The 19,047-nt window shown below is 33.8% G+C and overlaps 2 protein-coding genes and 1 long non-coding RNA gene across 3 annotated transcripts; all 3 read left to right on the top strand.

Annotated features, from left to right (window-relative positions):
* The first annotated feature begins 1,999 nt into the window (after positions 1 to 1,999).
* LOC139884528 (temperature-induced lipocalin-1-like) lies at positions 2,000 to 3,295 on the top strand. Its single transcript, XM_071868543.1, has 3 exons — positions 2,000 to 2,365; positions 2,654 to 2,795; positions 2,884 to 3,295. Exons 1-3 carry the CDS (start codon positions 2,133 to 2,135, stop codon positions 3,067 to 3,069), a joined length of 561 nt encoding a protein of 186 aa, XP_071724644.1. The 5' UTR covers positions 2,000 to 2,132; the 3' UTR covers positions 3,070 to 3,295.
* Positions 3,296 to 4,828: 1,533 nt separating this feature from the next.
* LOC139884518 (uncharacterized) lies at positions 4,829 to 6,906 on the top strand. Its single transcript, XM_071868537.1, has 3 exons — positions 4,829 to 5,105; positions 6,252 to 6,275; positions 6,432 to 6,906. Exons 1-3 carry the CDS (start codon positions 4,904 to 4,906, stop codon positions 6,731 to 6,733), a joined length of 528 nt encoding a protein of 175 aa, XP_071724638.1. The 5' UTR covers positions 4,829 to 4,903; the 3' UTR covers positions 6,734 to 6,906.
* A 5,534-nt stretch (positions 6,907 to 12,440) lies between these two features.
* LOC139884510 (uncharacterized) lies at positions 12,441 to 13,797 on the top strand. The gene is made up of 3 exons (XR_011771902.1): positions 12,441 to 12,750; positions 12,953 to 13,314; positions 13,470 to 13,797. It is a non-coding gene; the product is annotated as an uncharacterized lncRNA (long non-coding RNA).
* Positions 13,798 to 19,047: the final 5,250 nt, after the last annotated feature.

The raw sequence follows: 19,047 nt of genomic DNA, 5'->3' as shown, positions 1-19,047 counted from the left end.
CCACTAGCCATGAATCTCAAACAAGAGTTCATGTTGGTTTGTAAATCCACGAGGCGTTGGTGAATAGTGGAGACCTCCCCCTCCATTTCGCCTCGCAACTTCGTAATCTCACCCATGAGCATACCCCTTAAGTCATGGATCTCACGTCGCATATCAACGTCTAGCACGTTGATTGCACTCTTGCAATCATCTTTCAGTTCGTCAAAGTCCCCGTCCAAACCATCCAAACGTTGGTGGACGTCTTCGACCTTTGCTTTCACGTCGTCCATGGATGTCTCTACATCCATGATCCTCTTATCCAAGTTTGCGACAAAGTCTTTGGACGTACCTCGGTTCTTCTTGGCTCCTTGGCGAGTCTCTACCCGACCACGAGTCTCATCACCCATCACACCACTTGTTGCGCTCACATTCTTCTCGGTCTCGGTTGCCATCTCCTTGAATCGACCTTGCTCTGATACCAAATGTCACGGACTTATCTCGATAAGCTCACGTGCGGCACTTAGTCTCTACTAAGTCAGCCTTTCTCGGACCTTATAACGATTCAAGTAACCAAAAGAGAAAATATTATAGAACAAGTGGAATTGAAGAAAATACTTATATTGCTTGAGAATGCTTTACAAGAGAGAATGTTTGAGATTTTAGGTGTGGTGTGCCAAATGAGGCCACCCCTATTTATACTACTCATATCACAAAATGGATGGCTAGGATTAAATACAATGGATGGCTAAGATCTAAGAACTAGAAGCTTCATGTATCTAGATATTTCCATGGACATTCTATACCATTCCATGGAAGAACTCATGGGAAAGTTCTAATGAACTTCCATGAGGTTCTTGGGCCTTCTTTGATTTTCACATATTGGGCCATAAACTTAGTGGGTTGGGCCATAAAATTGTTGGATTGTGACAATAGCCTTCTAGCTAAACGTACAATGTTTGGTAGGGAAATCTAACTTATTAATTCTAGTAAAAGTTAAGAGTAAAATTGTAAATTAAACTAAAAATATACTATTTAAGTTACATTTATAAATATTATATTTTTTTGTCAGTGAAGTATTAAAGTATAACACAGAGTATTAGTTTTCAGATCATGTTAAATTAGTTGTCTTCTTTAAGTGAGTAACTAGTTTGAATTTTAACATAGACAAACGTAAGAAAGAAACCAAATTAAAATAAATAAAATAGAAAATGAACCTATAAATCAAATTTGCAACTAATAAATCAAATAGAAAACAGAAAGAATGAAAAGTAGTAGATAGGAGTTAAAATTCAATTTGAGTTACGACAAATTTAAATCTCAGTAGAAAGAAGATAATCAAGACAGATGAATAGTTTTCAAATTATTTGGCATAAAAGAGCCTTTAACATTGAGTAGCTCAAGGTGAAAGTAGCGATGACTATGAGAGTAAACCACGATATTGATAACGATAACGACTAAAACGGAAAAGGCTTTTCATGTTGTGGCTAACCAGGGAGAACTAGTATCCTTACTCAGATTTATATGGCTCAACGAACCGAGTTTCCAACTTTTTCTCTTTTCTTTTTCTTTTTTTAGAAACGGCAATTTCAGCATCACCCAGAGGGGCATTAACCACCTTACCATCATTTGCCGCGTTACGCACGCTCCAGAGGAAACCCATCCGTCCCCATAGGCAACCGGGTAGGGAAAACCCCTTGTGGGATTCGGACCCGTCGGGACCCCGCAGACAATTCACAAAGTCCATCCTCCCCTAAGATTCGAACCCGGGACCCCGCATGAATTCCCACAAAGTTCACCTCCTAAATACCACTCAACCAAAATCTACAACTAGTGAAATTTGAACATAAAACCTTCTTAATCATGATAGTGACTGTTTTACATATTTTATATATTTGTCGACAGTTTCTTTACTCACTCAGTCATTTGAGGTCATATACCGATTAACGGATTTTATAGTGAGAATACAACAAAAGGAAATAAACAGAAAATGACTTCAGAATCTCAATTATTCTTGATTTATTTTTAAGAAACAGGTGTGAGGTTACAATTTCATTTCCTGTTACATCTAATATCCTTCCTTATCTCCTACACTTCTCAATTACATAACACCCAACAATCTCTCCATACAAACATTCAAACACTAACATCAAATCATGGCAAAACAAGATATGGAAGTTGTGAAGGGAGTTGATTTAGCAAGATACATGGGAAGATGGTACGAAATAGCTTCGTTCCCATCCAAAACGCAGCCAAAAAACGCGACCAACACAAGGGCTACTTACACATTAAAAGAAGATGGCACTGTTAATGTTGTTAATGAAACTTGGACTAGTGATGGCAAAAGAGTATCAATTGAAGGGTCTGCATATAAGGCCGATCCTAATCAGTGGCGGATCCAGGAAAATTTTTCACCAGGGGCGAATTTTTTTTTAAAACGTAGGGAATTTTTTTTGCAAAATATAGAGGTTTTTGGGCAAAATATAGAGTTTTTTGAGCAATATTTGAAGGTTTTTGTGCAAAATACGAAGGTTTTGGGGCAAAATATGAAGGGTTTGGGGAAAAAAAATTTTTCCACCGGGGTCAAAACCGAAAAAATTTGCACTGAAATTTCGAAATCCACCGGGGGCGGGCGCCCCCCCTCTTTCTACATTAGATCCGCCAGTGATCCTAATAGTGATGAAGCTAAATTAAAAGTGAAATTTTATTTGCCACCATTTTTGCCTATTATACCTGTTACGGGTGATTATTGGGTACTATATCTTGATGATGATTATCAGTATGCTCTCATTGGTCAACCATCCAGAAATAATCTTTGGGTATGATTTAATTTATTTTAATTTCCCTTGTACACTCAATATATAATACAATAACTTTTTATGAAAACCGTGATGTGTGTTTATGTAGATTTTGTGCAGGCAAAACAATCTTGATGAGGAGATATATAATCAACTGGTTGAAAAGGCTAAGGGAGAGGGGTATGATGTCAGTAAACTTAAGAAGACAACACAAACCGATCCACCACCGGCGACTGATGAGGCAACGGCCAAGGACAAAGGAGTTTGGTGGTTGAAATCGACTTTTGGGAAATAGGCGCTCAATTTTCATAATGAGAAGTCGTGATAAGTGACTATTTCGGTCACTGAATATTAGCGGTGTTGTTTCCGTGTGGTGTTTGAAGTGTCGATAACATAGTACATGGTTAGTGTGTTTTCGTGTGGTGTTTGAGGTGTCAACTATATGTTGTGATCTTATTGTTCATTATATGGTCAAACAATTTATGTTGTATCTAGTGGAAACATATGAATTTTGTGAGATATATGGAATTGTTATTCCAGTAAAAGCAAATTTTCATAATCTAGTCAATATTGACGAAACCAATACTTGTAGTAGAATGGATGTTTGGTCTCGTAAGTTGCTAAATCAAATGGTAAGAAAAGTTAATGAGAACCAAACAACTCAATTTGCTAAATCCAATCTGGTATTATAAATTGATTTTTGAAGTGTTTATAAAAACATATGTTAGATTATATAGTCCAGTAAGTATAACCAATTATAAGCATATCACAAGGAGCAATGTTTTTGGCCTATAAGAAATGAACCAAAAGTATTTGAAGTTTCACGTTTTAGACAATGTTGGAAATTTGGTATGCAAAGGATTGATGAAAATCAAAATTGATCTACTTTGAATCGCATTTCATATATTAATATATTGACCCTACGACACTTTGATGACACGAAAATGTGGTATGCAAGTTAAAACCTTTTTTTTTATATGTGTGTGTTTGTTTGTAGGCGATAATAAGGTATTACTCCGTATAATCTAAATCACATGTTTATAAACAGAAATAGGCATTTTTTATGAAGAAAAAAAAAAAACAAAAGCTTTATGTAAAATCGATACTTTTATCAAATATAAAAGAGCCAACACCAAGAATACTTGGATGATTGACGAGCCTTGTAGCTAGAAAAAAAACAAATAACTAAAATAATAGTAAACAAGTTATCTAAACACGAGTTTTGTCCAACCACAAAACAACAATAACCAACGATGACAATAGAAAGAACTTGATGAACATCTCTGAATGGGTATAAAGTAATATTTGATGGATAATAACAATGACAATAATGAAGGCACTTACGAAGGATCTTTTTAGTCGGTTTTGATCTCGTCTACGATCGAAGAAAAGCTCGTGGGTTCTTTTAAAGTTTTAAGTGTTTCCTCCTTCAGTTCTCCCAAGATGTTCCTTTACGAGTCCCAAACGAGAAAGGCGGTCTATCTTTAAAAGGTAGATGAAAAGTTTCAAAGCTTGTCGCGAATAATCTTGGAGGACCTTGTTCAGTGTTTCATTTGTTAGGTGTTTTTTTCTTGTTTGTAGCCCGCTTTTCATTCTACTTTTATGGTTTAGTTGCTCTACGTGTTAGCTTAGGTATTGGTTCTTGTTGGTCTCGTTGATTTTTTTTGTTCGTCTTGTTTGGTTGTTTGTTTTTTGTTTCATCTTTGTTAGGCTCGATTTCGCTTTTAGGTAGTGTAGTGTTTGGTTTTGTTTAGTTTTGGTTGTCTAGTAGCGAGACGCGTAGATTGTTTTATTTTTATTTTTGTATCCGTTTTGATTGATTTTTTAAAAGGTCGATGTAAGTCTAATGTTTACAAAAAAAAAAAAAAAAAAAAAGTAAGTTTTTAGGTTTTTTTTTTTTTTTTTTTTTTGAAAAACAAATCATAAATGATTATATTTTGATAGAATAATAATAATTCAGGTCTGTACTTTGTCGACAAATGCAAACCCCCGTTTCTTCATCACTGTAGAATCGATATAATATAATATTCCCAATTCTTCGTCAATAAATAAAATAAAAGAACTTTTACTCCATGAGATCTCACACACTTTCTACACCTACAAACACACGCCGGTGACCTAATTCAAAGATGACAAGGAGATCCGAGTCTTGTTTGATAATATTTGCAGTGCTTTCAGTATTATGCATATCTGGGCCAGCTCTTTATTGGGTCATTCAAAAGGGTTTCTCTTTCAAACCCACCACCACTTCATCTTCTTCTTCATCAATTGCTTGTTCTCCATGCATTTGTGATTGCCCACCTCCTCTTTCCATTCTCAAATATGCTCCTGGTAATTTCTTGTTTTCAATCTCATTTTTCTATCACCCGATTGATTCTGGTATCTTATAACTTCAATTGTAGTTTGAACTTTATGATACCCATTTGATTGTATTCTGTTACTGACTTTAATTGTAGGTTTCTTTGTCATTTATGAGAAATTGGGTGTTATTTGATCTGGGAAATCTGAAAAGTTTCAAAATTTGTTATCTTTTTGTTATTTGGAGTTTGTTATGCCGTGAAAGATCTGTGTTTTATCCTTTAATAAGATAAGATGCTATAAACTACTCCGTACTACTTTTTATCATTTTGATGGTTAAACACACAAGAAAAAAAGGGTTTATTTGATGCTTGTTGAATTTGGAGACTTCGATATACATTTATAGAATTTGTATTAAAAATAGGGTATGATTTGACTGTCCAGACTGATTCTTGAAGTATTATGACCAATGATTGCCTTGGTTTCACGAAATATTTACAAGGATAAGACAAGAACGTGATTTGTGTTTTTGACAATGAAATCGCAAATCAGATTATCAGAGAAATGTGAAATGTGAATTCTGTAAGTTGTAAGTGAAAGCAAAAAGTGCCAAAACGAATTAAGAAATTCTGTTATATTGACCGTTGCAAATGAAAGGGTGCAACCCTTCATTGGGAGCGGGACCCCAGTCAGGGGCGCTGCCCCTTGGACCCCGCAAGGGGGCGCCCCCTGGACCCCGTCATTTTCGCTGCATTATTGAGTCAACTCTTACGAGCGTGCACTCCACACTCACCGAACCCGTTAATAAGTTGAGTATAACTCAATAGTCTTTGCTTACACGTAAATCGCAACTACCTAAAATGATCGTTGGATGACACTAAAATCACCAACAATTTTTTCATTTGTATTGCCAACAAGTCGGAACGTTTAGTTAGTGTAGGAATTAATCAGAGGTATGCAAGAAAGATTGTCTTTAAATCGATTTACTGAACTTACTAGACACGTATGAAGATTGCTTAGGGAGTATTTGAGTTTGAATTTGAAGACGCTATACATGAATTTCCTTTAATTTTAACCTATCTTAATGTTTGTTACATTGGATTTACAGATTTATCAAGTGAAATTTCATATTCATTTATCAGATACTAAAGATGCTGTATCTTGTTCATTTTATTGCAGGCTTGGCCAATCTTTCTGTAACAGGTGAGAACTCACTCTGTTATCATACTAACATTCTTTAACTTTTTGCTCACATTTAGTGGCTGCCACCCAAATGTTCTTGAGCATCTGAGTTTTCACTTCCGAATACCATTTTTATAGGACATATAGTATAATGATTTTGTTGTCTAAACAACACAGATTGTGGTAAGGATGATCCAGACCTGAAAGAAGAAATGGAAAAGCAATTTGTGGATTTGCTATCTGAGGAACTTAAATTGCAGAAAGCTGTTGGTGAAGAACACATACGCCATATGAACGTTACATTTGGCGAAGCAAGAAGGGTAGCTTCGCAATATCAAAAAGAGGCTGAAAAATGCAATACTGCTACTGAAACTTGTGAACAAGCAAGAGAACAAGCTGAAGCTTTGATGAGACGAGAAAAAAAGATAACTTCTTTATGGGAGCAACGTGCTAGACAACTTGGTTGGCAAGGGGAATAAGTGTTTACGGTATTAAATTCTCGTTTCTTCCTATATATGTAACGGTTTTCATTACAATTTTTAATTTATAGTTTCGTACTTTCTGCATCTAACATATGTGGTTATGTTACCCTAAAGAGCATCCAAATGTTCTCTGATGATCAAGTTATATGTAATTTGATATTAAAATGTTAGCAACTGGTGACAACTAATAGTTTTGCCAAACAAAAAAATATTAACACAATAAAAAAAAAGAAATAGACTACTACAGTATATGATATGACTCATCATCATATACATGGCCCAACACCATAAGGAACATATCCAAATTCTTCAGCCATGGTGGTTGGAGGTTCCTGCACCTGCATTGCAAATGAAAATAAAAAATAAAATATCCCAGTAAACGTCATACAAAAAAGATCGAAGCAAGTTCATATCTGACCGAGTTTGACTCAAACTCATTGGGCAAAATGGAGATTGAGTTGACTCGGGAAGAAGAAAAAATCATACCTTTTTCATCATAATAAGATCATCCAAGGAACCATAACCATTGCTTGAAGCAAAACCACCTTGTATTTTGGTGTGGTCCACTAGATAATCTTCACTTAACCATGTATTGGTTCTTTCATTGTGTACTATATCATGTGATGTAGTGTGACTCAAGGGACCACTCAAGCCACCACCACCATTTGCAAGTGTCGTAGAAGCTAGGTTGCTAAAACCATTCTGTGAGAATGGGCTATAATCTTGTTTAGTGTAAGTATGAACTTCTGAATTATGGTTTGGTAAGGACTGGCTAACATTCGGAACAATGTCACCACCTAAGTCACCACTACTATGACCTTCAACAGGTACAGCGACTGTATTGGTGGTGTTATTACCAAAACCACCAGTAACAGAAGCAGAATAGTTGGATCATCATCAACAGCAAGCACTCTCATCCCAATTGGAAACCTGTCAATTTCATTATTACAAACCACACTCCCTGTAATTTCCTCAACTGTCATCTTTATTTATATTTTCTTTATTGAAAACAATGATTTCAATAAGACCCCAGATGATAAAACAAACAAGGATCAAGAAAAACACAAAGGGTACGTAAAAGTTTGGATTTTTAACTGTTTTCGTGACAAACAAAAACAAACCCTGAAGCAGAAAGAAGTGAAGGATTTTAGAAGTAGAGAAAGTTGAACATATAAAGAGAAAGAAAGATGGTGACTTGGAATAGAGCTCGAAAACACAAAATAGAATGGCTTTTTCTCACAAGGGTTTTTGTCTAATGTTTTCTTTTCATCTCATCTCATCCGTCTTAATACTAACAATTTTATTTTTGTCAATAAAACATTGCCATATATATGTAACTTCTAACTCCGTATTTATAGTATGACCATTATCTTACCATACTTCGATAGGGCTATAAATTTGGTTTGTGGTCTTGTACCTCTTGTGGTCTATAATTAGGATGTATAAAATTTCTCCAAAAATTCAAGAGAAGTTAAGCATTTCATATGTAAATTAATTTCATATTCATAATTAACCATTAAAATTTTTAAAATTAAATATGATATGCTTAAACGTAGCTGAAGTGCTACATTTAACATTCTCCAAATTAATTTAAAACAGTACAACAGTGGAAAAAGATTCATATGTACTTATAATAAGTTGTGATTTTTGACTTTTTTATTAGACAACAAGTGGTGGCTTTTTTTTCCTTTTCTTTTAGTTTGTGGGGGTGGGGTGGGCCACAATAGTTGACAGTGACGTGACAAATGTAATGAGATGAAGGTGAGTAGTGGGTGGTGTGATGGTGCGATGTGTCAAATTAAAATTGAAAGTTGGATGTTAAAGAGGTGAAAAAAATGCAAAGAGGTATAAAATGATAATAAAATATTTAACACGCCAACCATTTGCTCCGTATTTCTTAGCGTACGCCAACGAAATTGGCCACCAGCACAGCGTGCTATGACGTGCTTGGTGGCGTGCTCATCGAATTCAGACCCCAACACGCCCCATTACAAGTGGTCTACGTGTCTTCAAGTTACACCTAACTTTTGTTTCATAATTTTTTTTTGTAATTTTTTGCTCCCATGTGATTGATATATTGTTTACTCTGAGTGATTTGAACGGCAAAAATCTCATCTATTTATCTGTTGTTTCCATGTAAAAATGCAGAGCCAGATTCATGAAAGAATAGGCTTAAACGATTTTATAGTTAATTTTACTTATGGACTCTAAACAAGATTTTGAAGGTTTGATTATTTGGTTTAATGATTATATGCAAGTAAATACGGAGTAATAGCAATAATAACTTCACGTTATGACTTGATGGTTGGAAATTTAATTTTAGTTCAACTTTTTAGTCTTGTTTTTTTTTGATTAAAATTAAAAATAATACTCCATAGTAATTTTGAGGATTTGTCTGATGATATACTTAAAAAGATATTTGAAGCAATATGATATGGAGACTAGTAAGATGATTATTTTTATGATTTATTTACATTATACGACAAAATTATACATGTTTTAAATTTTTTAGCATAGTCTTTAGATCAGCTATCTTTAATAAAAACGGTAATTAACAACTTTGTTTGAAAAGTTTTTTAAGGTTGGTAATAACTTAAGTGATGAATGGATTGACACGATATGTCTTTTTAATTGATTGAAAAGGGCAATATATATAGATTATAGATTATATTTTATATATAAGAAACGTGTTTTAGGTAACGGGGTGATTTTAGAGGTGACAAATATATAATTTAATAAATCATAAATCATGTGGTAATGGTTTTTATTGGGATTTAAATGTTGAAGATATGATATTAAAATCTTCTTCAAATGTAATTAAGCATTTGAGGCCTTCCAAAATAGTAGTTTTAATGACAGTTATTTTGAAATTCGAATCCACAATTAAGCTCGAATTACGGAGGTTGTGAAAAGAAAAAAGAAAAAAAAAATGTAAACAAAGCTTATGTTTAAATTTGTATTTCATCATCAATCAACCTATTTTAACATAGAAAATGCCAAATAAATTCACAAAAGCAAGAAATAAGCATTGGGATAAACGACGGGCCCATGTGCGAATAATATTGGGCCAAATGGGCAGGTGATGTGGCACTAGACTCATCTGGTATTCAAGTTTGGTGACTTTCTGGTATTCAACAAAAAAAACTGAAAAACACTTTCGCCTACACGTCTATTCGCTTGACGGATGTGTTAAACGTACTTCAGATTTTAAGGGTCTTACTCAACATCCTATTCTGTCACTCACCAATAAAAAAATCAAAGTGAAACTAGACATTGATGATCAATGTGGTCCAAGCCAACCACGCCAATCTCAAATTCAAGATGAACCCATGTTAGATGTTATTCAACATGAACATTCAAGTCAAAAAACTTCATCCAATGTTATTCAAGGCCTTTCACAACCGACATATACACACAATGCTATGTCCAGTGCAGATGACAACCATTATTTCTGTTATGTTTCGAGTGATCGTGAACACGTCTACATTTGGTTTAGGATCCGTCCTGCTCATCTTTGAGTAAACTTTTGACTTTTATTCCAATTAGTAAAAGTATACTGCTTTTCAATAATATCTTTTATTTCTAATATATTCAATACTACTAAATATATACAACCAAAAATAATGCTCTTGCATATCTCTGTATTTCATGTTTTATTTTAGCGACTACCCAAAGAATTGAACGAATTTCCAGAACTAAAACCAAACAAGAAAATTGAATGCATTGATTTAGCTAAAGAAAGTTGGTCATGGGGATTGATTAGTGAAGGTAGCAAGTTCAATAAATAATTGAGTGTCTCCTCTGGATGGGGATCATATCTGAAAAACCATGGATTAAAAGAAGAAGATGAGTGTGTGTTTGCATATGTAATTGGAAAATGTGTCTTCCTGCAGTTACAAGTTCCAACAACATGAAACGTTGTTCAGCTTTCCGCATCAAACTTTTCAACTCCATCTATGATTATTGTATTTGAATACTATAATATCTATGTTTGTCTTCCACCGTTTTAAATATGGATTCTAAGGGTTGCATCTTTGTTTGACGTTGTTAATTTTTGATGTATGAGACTGGTATGTTTCATAATTTTGAGATACATTGGTGTTTGATGCACTATTTTGTTACTTTTTAGGTATCATCTTCAAGAAAATTCATACTTTAGAGAGTATGACTATTTTTTTATTTACTTTTTTATTCAACCACTGCTGTAATTTTTTAAACAGGACATTAGCATCATATGAAAAAATTATTTGCATATCATTATGTGCATGATATTAAAATAGTCTTATTTTAAAATTCAAAATACATATTAACAAAAAAAAAAAAAAAATGTGTTACACTAATTTAAAAAAATACTCCTAACCAAAATATGCCTAAACTGTGAAATTTCTTTTGTATATTTTTTAGCACTTATCAAAATTAGCTAATATTCCCATGTACTTCTTAGTAATTGAAACTATTTTGGGCTAATCATTTACATTCATTAACTTCGAAGCCCATTTTGATAAGTATGAGGCCCGGTATGAAATACTTTGATCCAAAATATACCGTTTTGCTTCCTTTTTTAATTTTTTTAGGTTTTACAGGTATATCAGAACAGTCATACGCCGATTTCCTCTTCAACTCCGATTCAGGTTCGTCATCCCTATCTATCTTATCATAATTTATATTTTATTGTCTCTGTTACATTATGACTGTCGATATAATTATACGTAGTGTTGATAATTATATTACAAATTATTGAATAGATGGCTACCCTAAAAAATTTGAGTACCAACCATTCATTTAGAGTCTGTAACTTTCTGTTATATTTTTATGTATCTTTCTGTTACTTGAATGTAAATTTCATATTATGTACTTTGTTTCTGACCTTTATTTCCACATGACACTAAATTGACATCTACATAAACCTAAAAGTTTTAGTATCTGATACATATAGTATGCATTTTTACATTCAGCGGATTGATTTCCTTCAATGTATTCAAATTTTATTGATTTTTAAAATTTATATTAACTTGCAAACTTGGAATGAAGGCCTGCAAACATTGATATTCAACTACAAAGCATTATCAATCACACTTTGTAAAAGATTATGTTCATTGATTTTAAGCCCATTTACTCTTATAAGCCCAATAAACTGACAAAAAATTGTTTACAATGTTTATCAATAATACAGTTTAAATACAGAAAATTGACAGATTCATACTTTTATAGTTATATAATATTAATATGTAGATACAACATTGTATTTTGTTTAATTTACAGATGGCAGTAATTTGCAACATTAATAAATAAATAAAAACTTAAATTATACAGTACATCTTTTGACAAATTGTTGTCTATCTACAACCTTTTAGTGTTAATTTAATTAGTTAAAACAATTATGTATTCAATTAATGTATTAATCATTATTTTTTCTAATAATACAAATATCATATGTTTCAGATTCAATGGCTACAATGCAAAACAAAATGCATCGACCGTCCTTCATCCATACATTTTCACATCAAGATGATATATTAGTGGTATTGTTCTTATTTTTTATATGAAACTATACCAATCTAAATTTGCTTATTATTTCAATTGCTTATGATCTTAGGATGTTATTAAAAAAATTATATACTTTGTTACAGCCTCTGCCATTATCTTGGTTTCACGATTATTATCAAGAGAAGTTACCTACACATAAAGTATGCATACACACTTTACAAGGCTATAAGTCTGAAGTGGGTTTCACAATACACGATCTCACTTTATTTCTAAGCGACGGATTCGAAAAGATCATAACCGATCTTAAAATTAAAATGTCTGATATTCTATGCATTACAGCTTTCGACAAAGGCAATTACGAATTAGTTATCTATTCTAACAGAAGAATGGCTCCAAAAAACTGGTTCAACATCACTAAGAAATGGGAGAAAATTACTGAGTTACAGCTAAGAATGTTTGAAAAAGCTCATTATAGGAGATTCCCTTCATTCATGCAGATTGTTGATGGGACCAACGTTAACGTACTGGTATGTATATTCTTAACTAATAATATAATTTACATACATCATACATTAAACTAAATTTAGTTATTAAATTCACTATTTTATAATTAATATTTTTATTTATTATTAACAAAAGCTACCATCAAAGTTTTAGTACAATATACTACTTAATTTTAATTGTTTAATTAATTTCAAGATTTATTTACATTATTCAAATATATGACAGACAATGGCTAAGAAATTCAAATCTGCATATAAGGGACGGCAAGGGCCACAACAACACGTCTACTTTCACTACAACGGTTCGTACAAAAAAAAAGAATCCCCATTTCTGTAATTCAAGATAAGTTGATATTTGGTGAGGGCTGGCAACAGTTAATAGCTGACTTACATTTAAATCGGGGCGATCGAGTTATTTTCTATGCAATCAATTTCCGTAATATAGAATTGGTCATCTATAATGAAGTTGGTGATGAAAAGACAAGCATATCTACTTATCATCTAAATGAAAAGGAAGACCCTGACTTTTTACAACATGAAGTTAAATCTTATGATTGCAAAATTACCATACCGCGTGGTCGGGTTTTAGTAAGTTAACATTCTTATCTTTAAATATTTAAACATAACCATGAACACATTATTACTTCAAAAAGTTCCAAAAGAATTTATTTATGTTCAAAATGTATTTAATAAAATTTAAGATATAAATAACATGTTTAATTTACATATGTAATTTTTTTTAGCGTCTTCCGAAAGAATTAATGCGACTACCTGGACTACGAAGTGGAAAAATAGTTTCATGTTACAATTTAGGAAGGAAGAAATACAAGTGGCGGTTGAAATAGGAAAATTCAAGGACAAAGCCAAACATTTCAGTTTCGTACGGTTTTTACAATTTCAGGAAAGAAAATCGATTAAAGCCGGGAACAAACTGCATATTCACCTACTATTTCGACGAACGGGCTTTCTATCTATATTGATGTTTTGAACAATCATCTTAAAACTTCTATGGATTTGATGAATTAAAAAACATTGCTTGTTTGATTATAGAACATGATGTTTTCTTTACGATATTGATTTTATATTGTCATCATTAAATTCTATTTTTTATAGTTAGTATAAATAAAGTCATCCGTGCAACGCACGGGCTCTCAAAGTCTAGTATGTTTAAATTTGTATTTCATCATCAATCAACTTATTTTAACATAGAAAATGCCAAATAAATTCACAAAAGCAAGAAATAAGCATTGGGATAAACGACGGGCCCATGTGCGAATAATATTGGGCCAAATTGGCAGGTGATGTGGCACTAGACTCATCTGGATGAGAATAGGGATGAAAAAATGACCCGTACTCGATGGGAAAACCTGAAACTCGTTATAATTGGGCCGGGTCTAACCCGAATCTGTCGGGTCATGGACCAGATATGGGGATGGTAACAAAAAAATTTACCGGTTCGGTTTCGGATATAGTTTTGGATACAAACCCATTTACCGGACTCGTATACCCGACCCGCATACCCGTATACCCGGCCCGAGGAATTTTAATAATATTTTTATGTAAAATTTTAGTATTAGTATTATACTGTTAATGTATGAATGATTTATCTTATTGGTTTGAAAACGAGTATAGTTTTATTCAAAATATCATCATATACAACAAGTTTCGAGATGTGATATTTTATATACTTTGTGTATTTGAGTATTTTAAAAACTTTTCAATCAATTTTTTGTATGTGATATTTTATAATATTTTAAACATGAATTAGTTAAGTTATTTTTCGATATTTTAATTTGGTAACTTATTAAAAAATAGATACAGAATGACTAATCGGGTATACCCGTTTACCCGTGGGGAAATCTGAAACTCGATAGTATGTAAGTAAATGGGGACCCGACTGGTTTCGGGTCGGATTTGGGGCGGGGTTTCTTAATCGGGTTCGGGTCCGAGATTAACTAAACCTGATCCAAATCTGACCCGATGTCATCCCTATATGAGAAGCTAGTCTTTTTTGTTGTCATGAGCATCAAAAGATAAAATAAATAATTTAAGTGGACCTCCTCTGAATGTTTCTAAATAGGAGGATATGAACAAGTCTAAAGCAGTTTATATGTGGCTAGAAAATAGAAATGGACTTGAGAACGTAGGGTGTGTTTTTTAACCTCTTAATAGAGTGGTTTAGCACTGAATGCTAAATCGTTGTTTCTGACCTCTGAATGAGATATGGTGCTGAATGGTTCAATATTCAGTGCTGAACCATTCAGAGTCAAAACAATCTCTTAACCATTAAGAGGCTAAATTTCATCTAATATTTTTCTTAAATCGTATCAAGAACACTTAATATATTAGTATATCGATATTTCTGTTAATGTTAAACGATAACAAGTTGATTTAATTGATTCATATTGTTTATTCAAAATGATTATCAAACAACTTATTGTTATTTAGATCTAAATTCATTCAGGGACTCTGAACCATTCAGATTATGAACCATTCAGGACTAAATCATTCAGTTTTATCAACGCATCCGTGGATAAGAATAAGAGGTCTTCAGTAAGCATAAGAATAAGAGGGTCTTCAGTAAGCATCATTTCCTAAATTACATTCAGGATATAAAACTTGTAAGAACTTAGGGATATCACAATAGATTTAAATGGGGTCTTCGATCGTTCCATTCAGTGGCGGAAGCAAGATATTTTTTTACCGGAGGAGAAATTTGTTTTTAAAACCTATCAATTTTTTTGGGCAAAATATGGAGGTTTTTGGGCAAAATATGGAGGTTTTTGGGCAAAATTTGAATGTTTTTGGACAACATTTGAAGGTTTTGGGGCAAAATATGTAAGTTTTGGGGAAAAAATTCACCGAGGCAAAGTCGAAAAATCCAAAAATTTTACACTAAAAATTGCAAATCCACTGGAGCGGGAGCCCCCTCTGCCGCTACATAAAATCGCCACTGGTTCCATTTGATAATGAATATGGAAGATGATAGATGATGATGATGAAGATATTCATCCTTTGATTCAGATATCTAAAAGGATTGATTCGTTTCTTGGCTCAAGTCTTATAGTCATTCGTGTTTTTCTTGTTTTTTTTCGTGGTATCGTAGTTGGGGCTTATAGTTTAATTTTTGGGTTTGTAGTTTCTCGGGTTCGTGTGTTTCGTGTTGTAAGGTTCTTTGGATAGTTGTCGTGTTCTTTTTTAGAAACAAGGTATAATTTGGATGTCCAGATTGATTATTGAATCGTGTGTTAACTTTCTCTATAAAGTATTTCGACACAATACTTGTCTTGGTTTCACGAAATCTTTACAGGGATAAGACAAGAACGCAATTAGTGTTTTTGCCAATGAAATCACAAATCAAATTGTCAGAGAGAATGTGTGTTTTCCTGTTGTATATGAATGCGGAATACCAAAAAATGGATAAGAAAACTGTTAAATTTGCAGTTGTATTTTGAAAGGGTGTAACCTTTCATTTGGGAGGAAAAATCGGTTATACCAAAAGGTATAACACTTGGCTATAAATCTGTTACAACACACTTGGATTCCGCAGGGGCACTGCCAGTTACGTAACAGTTAGTAGACAACTCTTACGGGCGTGTACTTCACACTCTCCGAACCCGTTGTTAATTATAATTAGCTAACTTCCGCATTCAAGTAAATCCAATTAACTAAAATGAATGTTAGATGATACTAAAATCACCAACATTATTCTTGTTATTTGTGGTCGCTCGGTATCGTTGCATCTATTAGCTTCTTGCTAGTATTTATCTTTTAATATAATTGATTGTCTTAAAAAAAAATCATTTTATCAACACGTGATATTTTATATTTATTTAAGGCCAAGTACGTAATATGGAGTACCCTTGAGATGTGTAAGACCCAAATATTTGTTGTGTACATAAGTGTAAATAAGATGCTTGAAGTGGGGGTTTCGTTGTACATTTTAAAATAAAGAAGAATCTGACCTGGGCAATCTGCGCGCCGCGCAGGCCTTTGGCGCGCCGTGACATTGGTCTGTGACAGATTCCTTTCTTTTAAATTAGATATTTTGAGGGCTTTTTGGTAATTACATATGGGGGCCCGAATTTATGGCCTAGATCAGTTCTTGGAGCTTCATTTACTCCATCTTCAACAACCCTTATCACCTCCATTTAATTTCTAGAGAGAGAGAGTGATATTCTAGTGAGGGAAAACTCATTTTGGGGAAGAAGAAGAAGAAGGAATCTTGCTTAAGCTCAAGTTCTAAAGTTGTTCATCTACTTCCTAGCTACGTTTTGAGTGTGGTGGTATGTTCTAACTTTGTTTTCCTTGTTTAATTTGATTAAGGGTTAGGGTTTGGGGTAAGTGATGAACTTAAAACCCATTTTGTTAGTGAATTGGGTGTTTTGGGTGAATTTGGGTCATGTAGACTCAAAGATGACTAACTAGGGTTTTTCAAAGTATTAATTGATGTTTATGAGCTTAAATTAGTTAGTTAATTACTAGCACACCTAGAGATAAGTAAATGGGAGTTGTGTGGGTTAGTGGATGACCCGAAATGGGTGTGTTGACCTTAATTTGGTCAAATGGGTCAAAATGGACCTAAGTTAGTTAATGTTTGTGTGTAATGCATAAACCTCGCGTTGAAATGTGTTTTAAACCTAACTTGGCTAATGATTAGGGTTTCGGGGATGTTAACCCAAATATTAGGGTTAAGGGTGCAAATGGGTCGAAATTGCACCATGGGTCAAGATAACACTAGAATGGAGTTTTAGTTGGTTGACCAACTTGAGTTTGTGATTGATATTATGTATAATGTAATAGGTACGTTACATTGAAGATTTCCAAGCTTGATTATCTTTCACAAGAGACTTTGAGGTGAGTGGTGTAATTATACGTATGTGTATATTGTAGCGACCCCGACAAATCGTCAAGTGACGGCGTCGACTACGTAGGTCCCATTACCTGGTCATAAGTCTTTAAAACAGACATTTGACCCAAAATATGTCGCATCCATTCAAGTGTAAAGATTGTTTCAAAGTTTACAAAGATAATTGACCACAAGTTAAGTTACAACGTTATAAGTACAAATGAAAACTATGTGACATAGTTTAAATAAGTTCAAAAGATGCTCCAAAATGCATGTATACTCGACATCCAAGCAAGTATCAAAAGAGTGCGGAAGCATGTATCACTAAGCATTCAAAACCTGAGAAAACATAGAAGAATCTGTCAACGAAAACGTTGGTGAAATCATAGGTTTAGTAAGTGTTAAACGTTGTTTTTGAACCACAAGATTTTGTATTTCCATAACGTAGATTATCCAAATCATTTGCATTCCAAAAGTGTTGTTATACGCGAGCACTCAATTATCAAAACTTAACCAACGTTACCCCATCACACAGTGCTAGAACCCACACTAAAACACAAAAAATATATTTCATCCGCATAACGGTAGCGAACCGTCCGAATGAGGGTTTGTTAAACCCGTATGGCCACACAATATAAGTTCTCGCTTACACCCTGCAAGTGTAACTAATGATAATCGAATTGAGGCATTTTTGTTCTAACTCGCACGTAGAATGTTTGTTTTCACACTTGTGTTCAAAACATAAAAGTAAGTAGTACAAGATGTAACAAAGTATATGTTTCCTCAGCCCACGATTTAAAAGTATAAAAGTTGTTGAAAAGGTGGGACTATGATCTCACCTTGAGCGCGAGAGTTAATAAAGTACTTCAACAAGTAAACGCGTGCAAAGACAAAGCTAGTCTTGACCTAAACAATAGGTTTGTATCAATAACGGTAAACACGATAGGTCAAAGATGTTCAATTAGTCCTATGGCTCGTTACGACTCAATAATGTAGCATGTGAATCAAGTTGTCATGTTTCATGCAAGATACAAGTATAAAAGCATGTTAGAACGATTGCACAACCATTTGGTTAAGTTTGATTAAAAGTCAAACTTGGTCAAAGTCAAAGTCAACGGGGTCGGGTCGGGTATCCGACAATTTTTCTAAGTTATATAATCATATATGAGTATGTTGGCCAAGTTTCATGTTAATCGGAGGTCCGTAGCATAGCAAACATTTTTACGTCAAACGACAACCCAAACAGCCAGTTTTAGTACAATGGGACGGCGTCCCAAATGTCTAGACGGCGTCCCACAATGAAGGGTGGGACGGCGTCCTGATATCCTAGACGGCGTCTAGGTTCAAAAGGTGGGACGGCGTCTAGGAGGTTGGGACGGCGTCCCAAAAGGCTTACAGGTCCTGTTTGCAGAAAACACAAGGCACGAGCCAAACTTCAATCAATCCTAGTTTATGATCCGCAAACAATCAAG

This window comes from Rutidosis leptorrhynchoides, chromosome 1 (genome assembly GCF_046630445.1).
Source record: "Rutidosis leptorrhynchoides isolate AG116_Rl617_1_P2 chromosome 1, CSIRO_AGI_Rlap_v1, whole genome shotgun sequence".
Taxonomy (NCBI): domain Eukaryota; kingdom Viridiplantae; phylum Streptophyta; class Magnoliopsida; order Asterales; family Asteraceae; genus Rutidosis; species Rutidosis leptorrhynchoides.
Note: the sequence above shows the minus strand (reverse complement) of the source record. Positions and strands in the feature narration are given on the sequence as shown.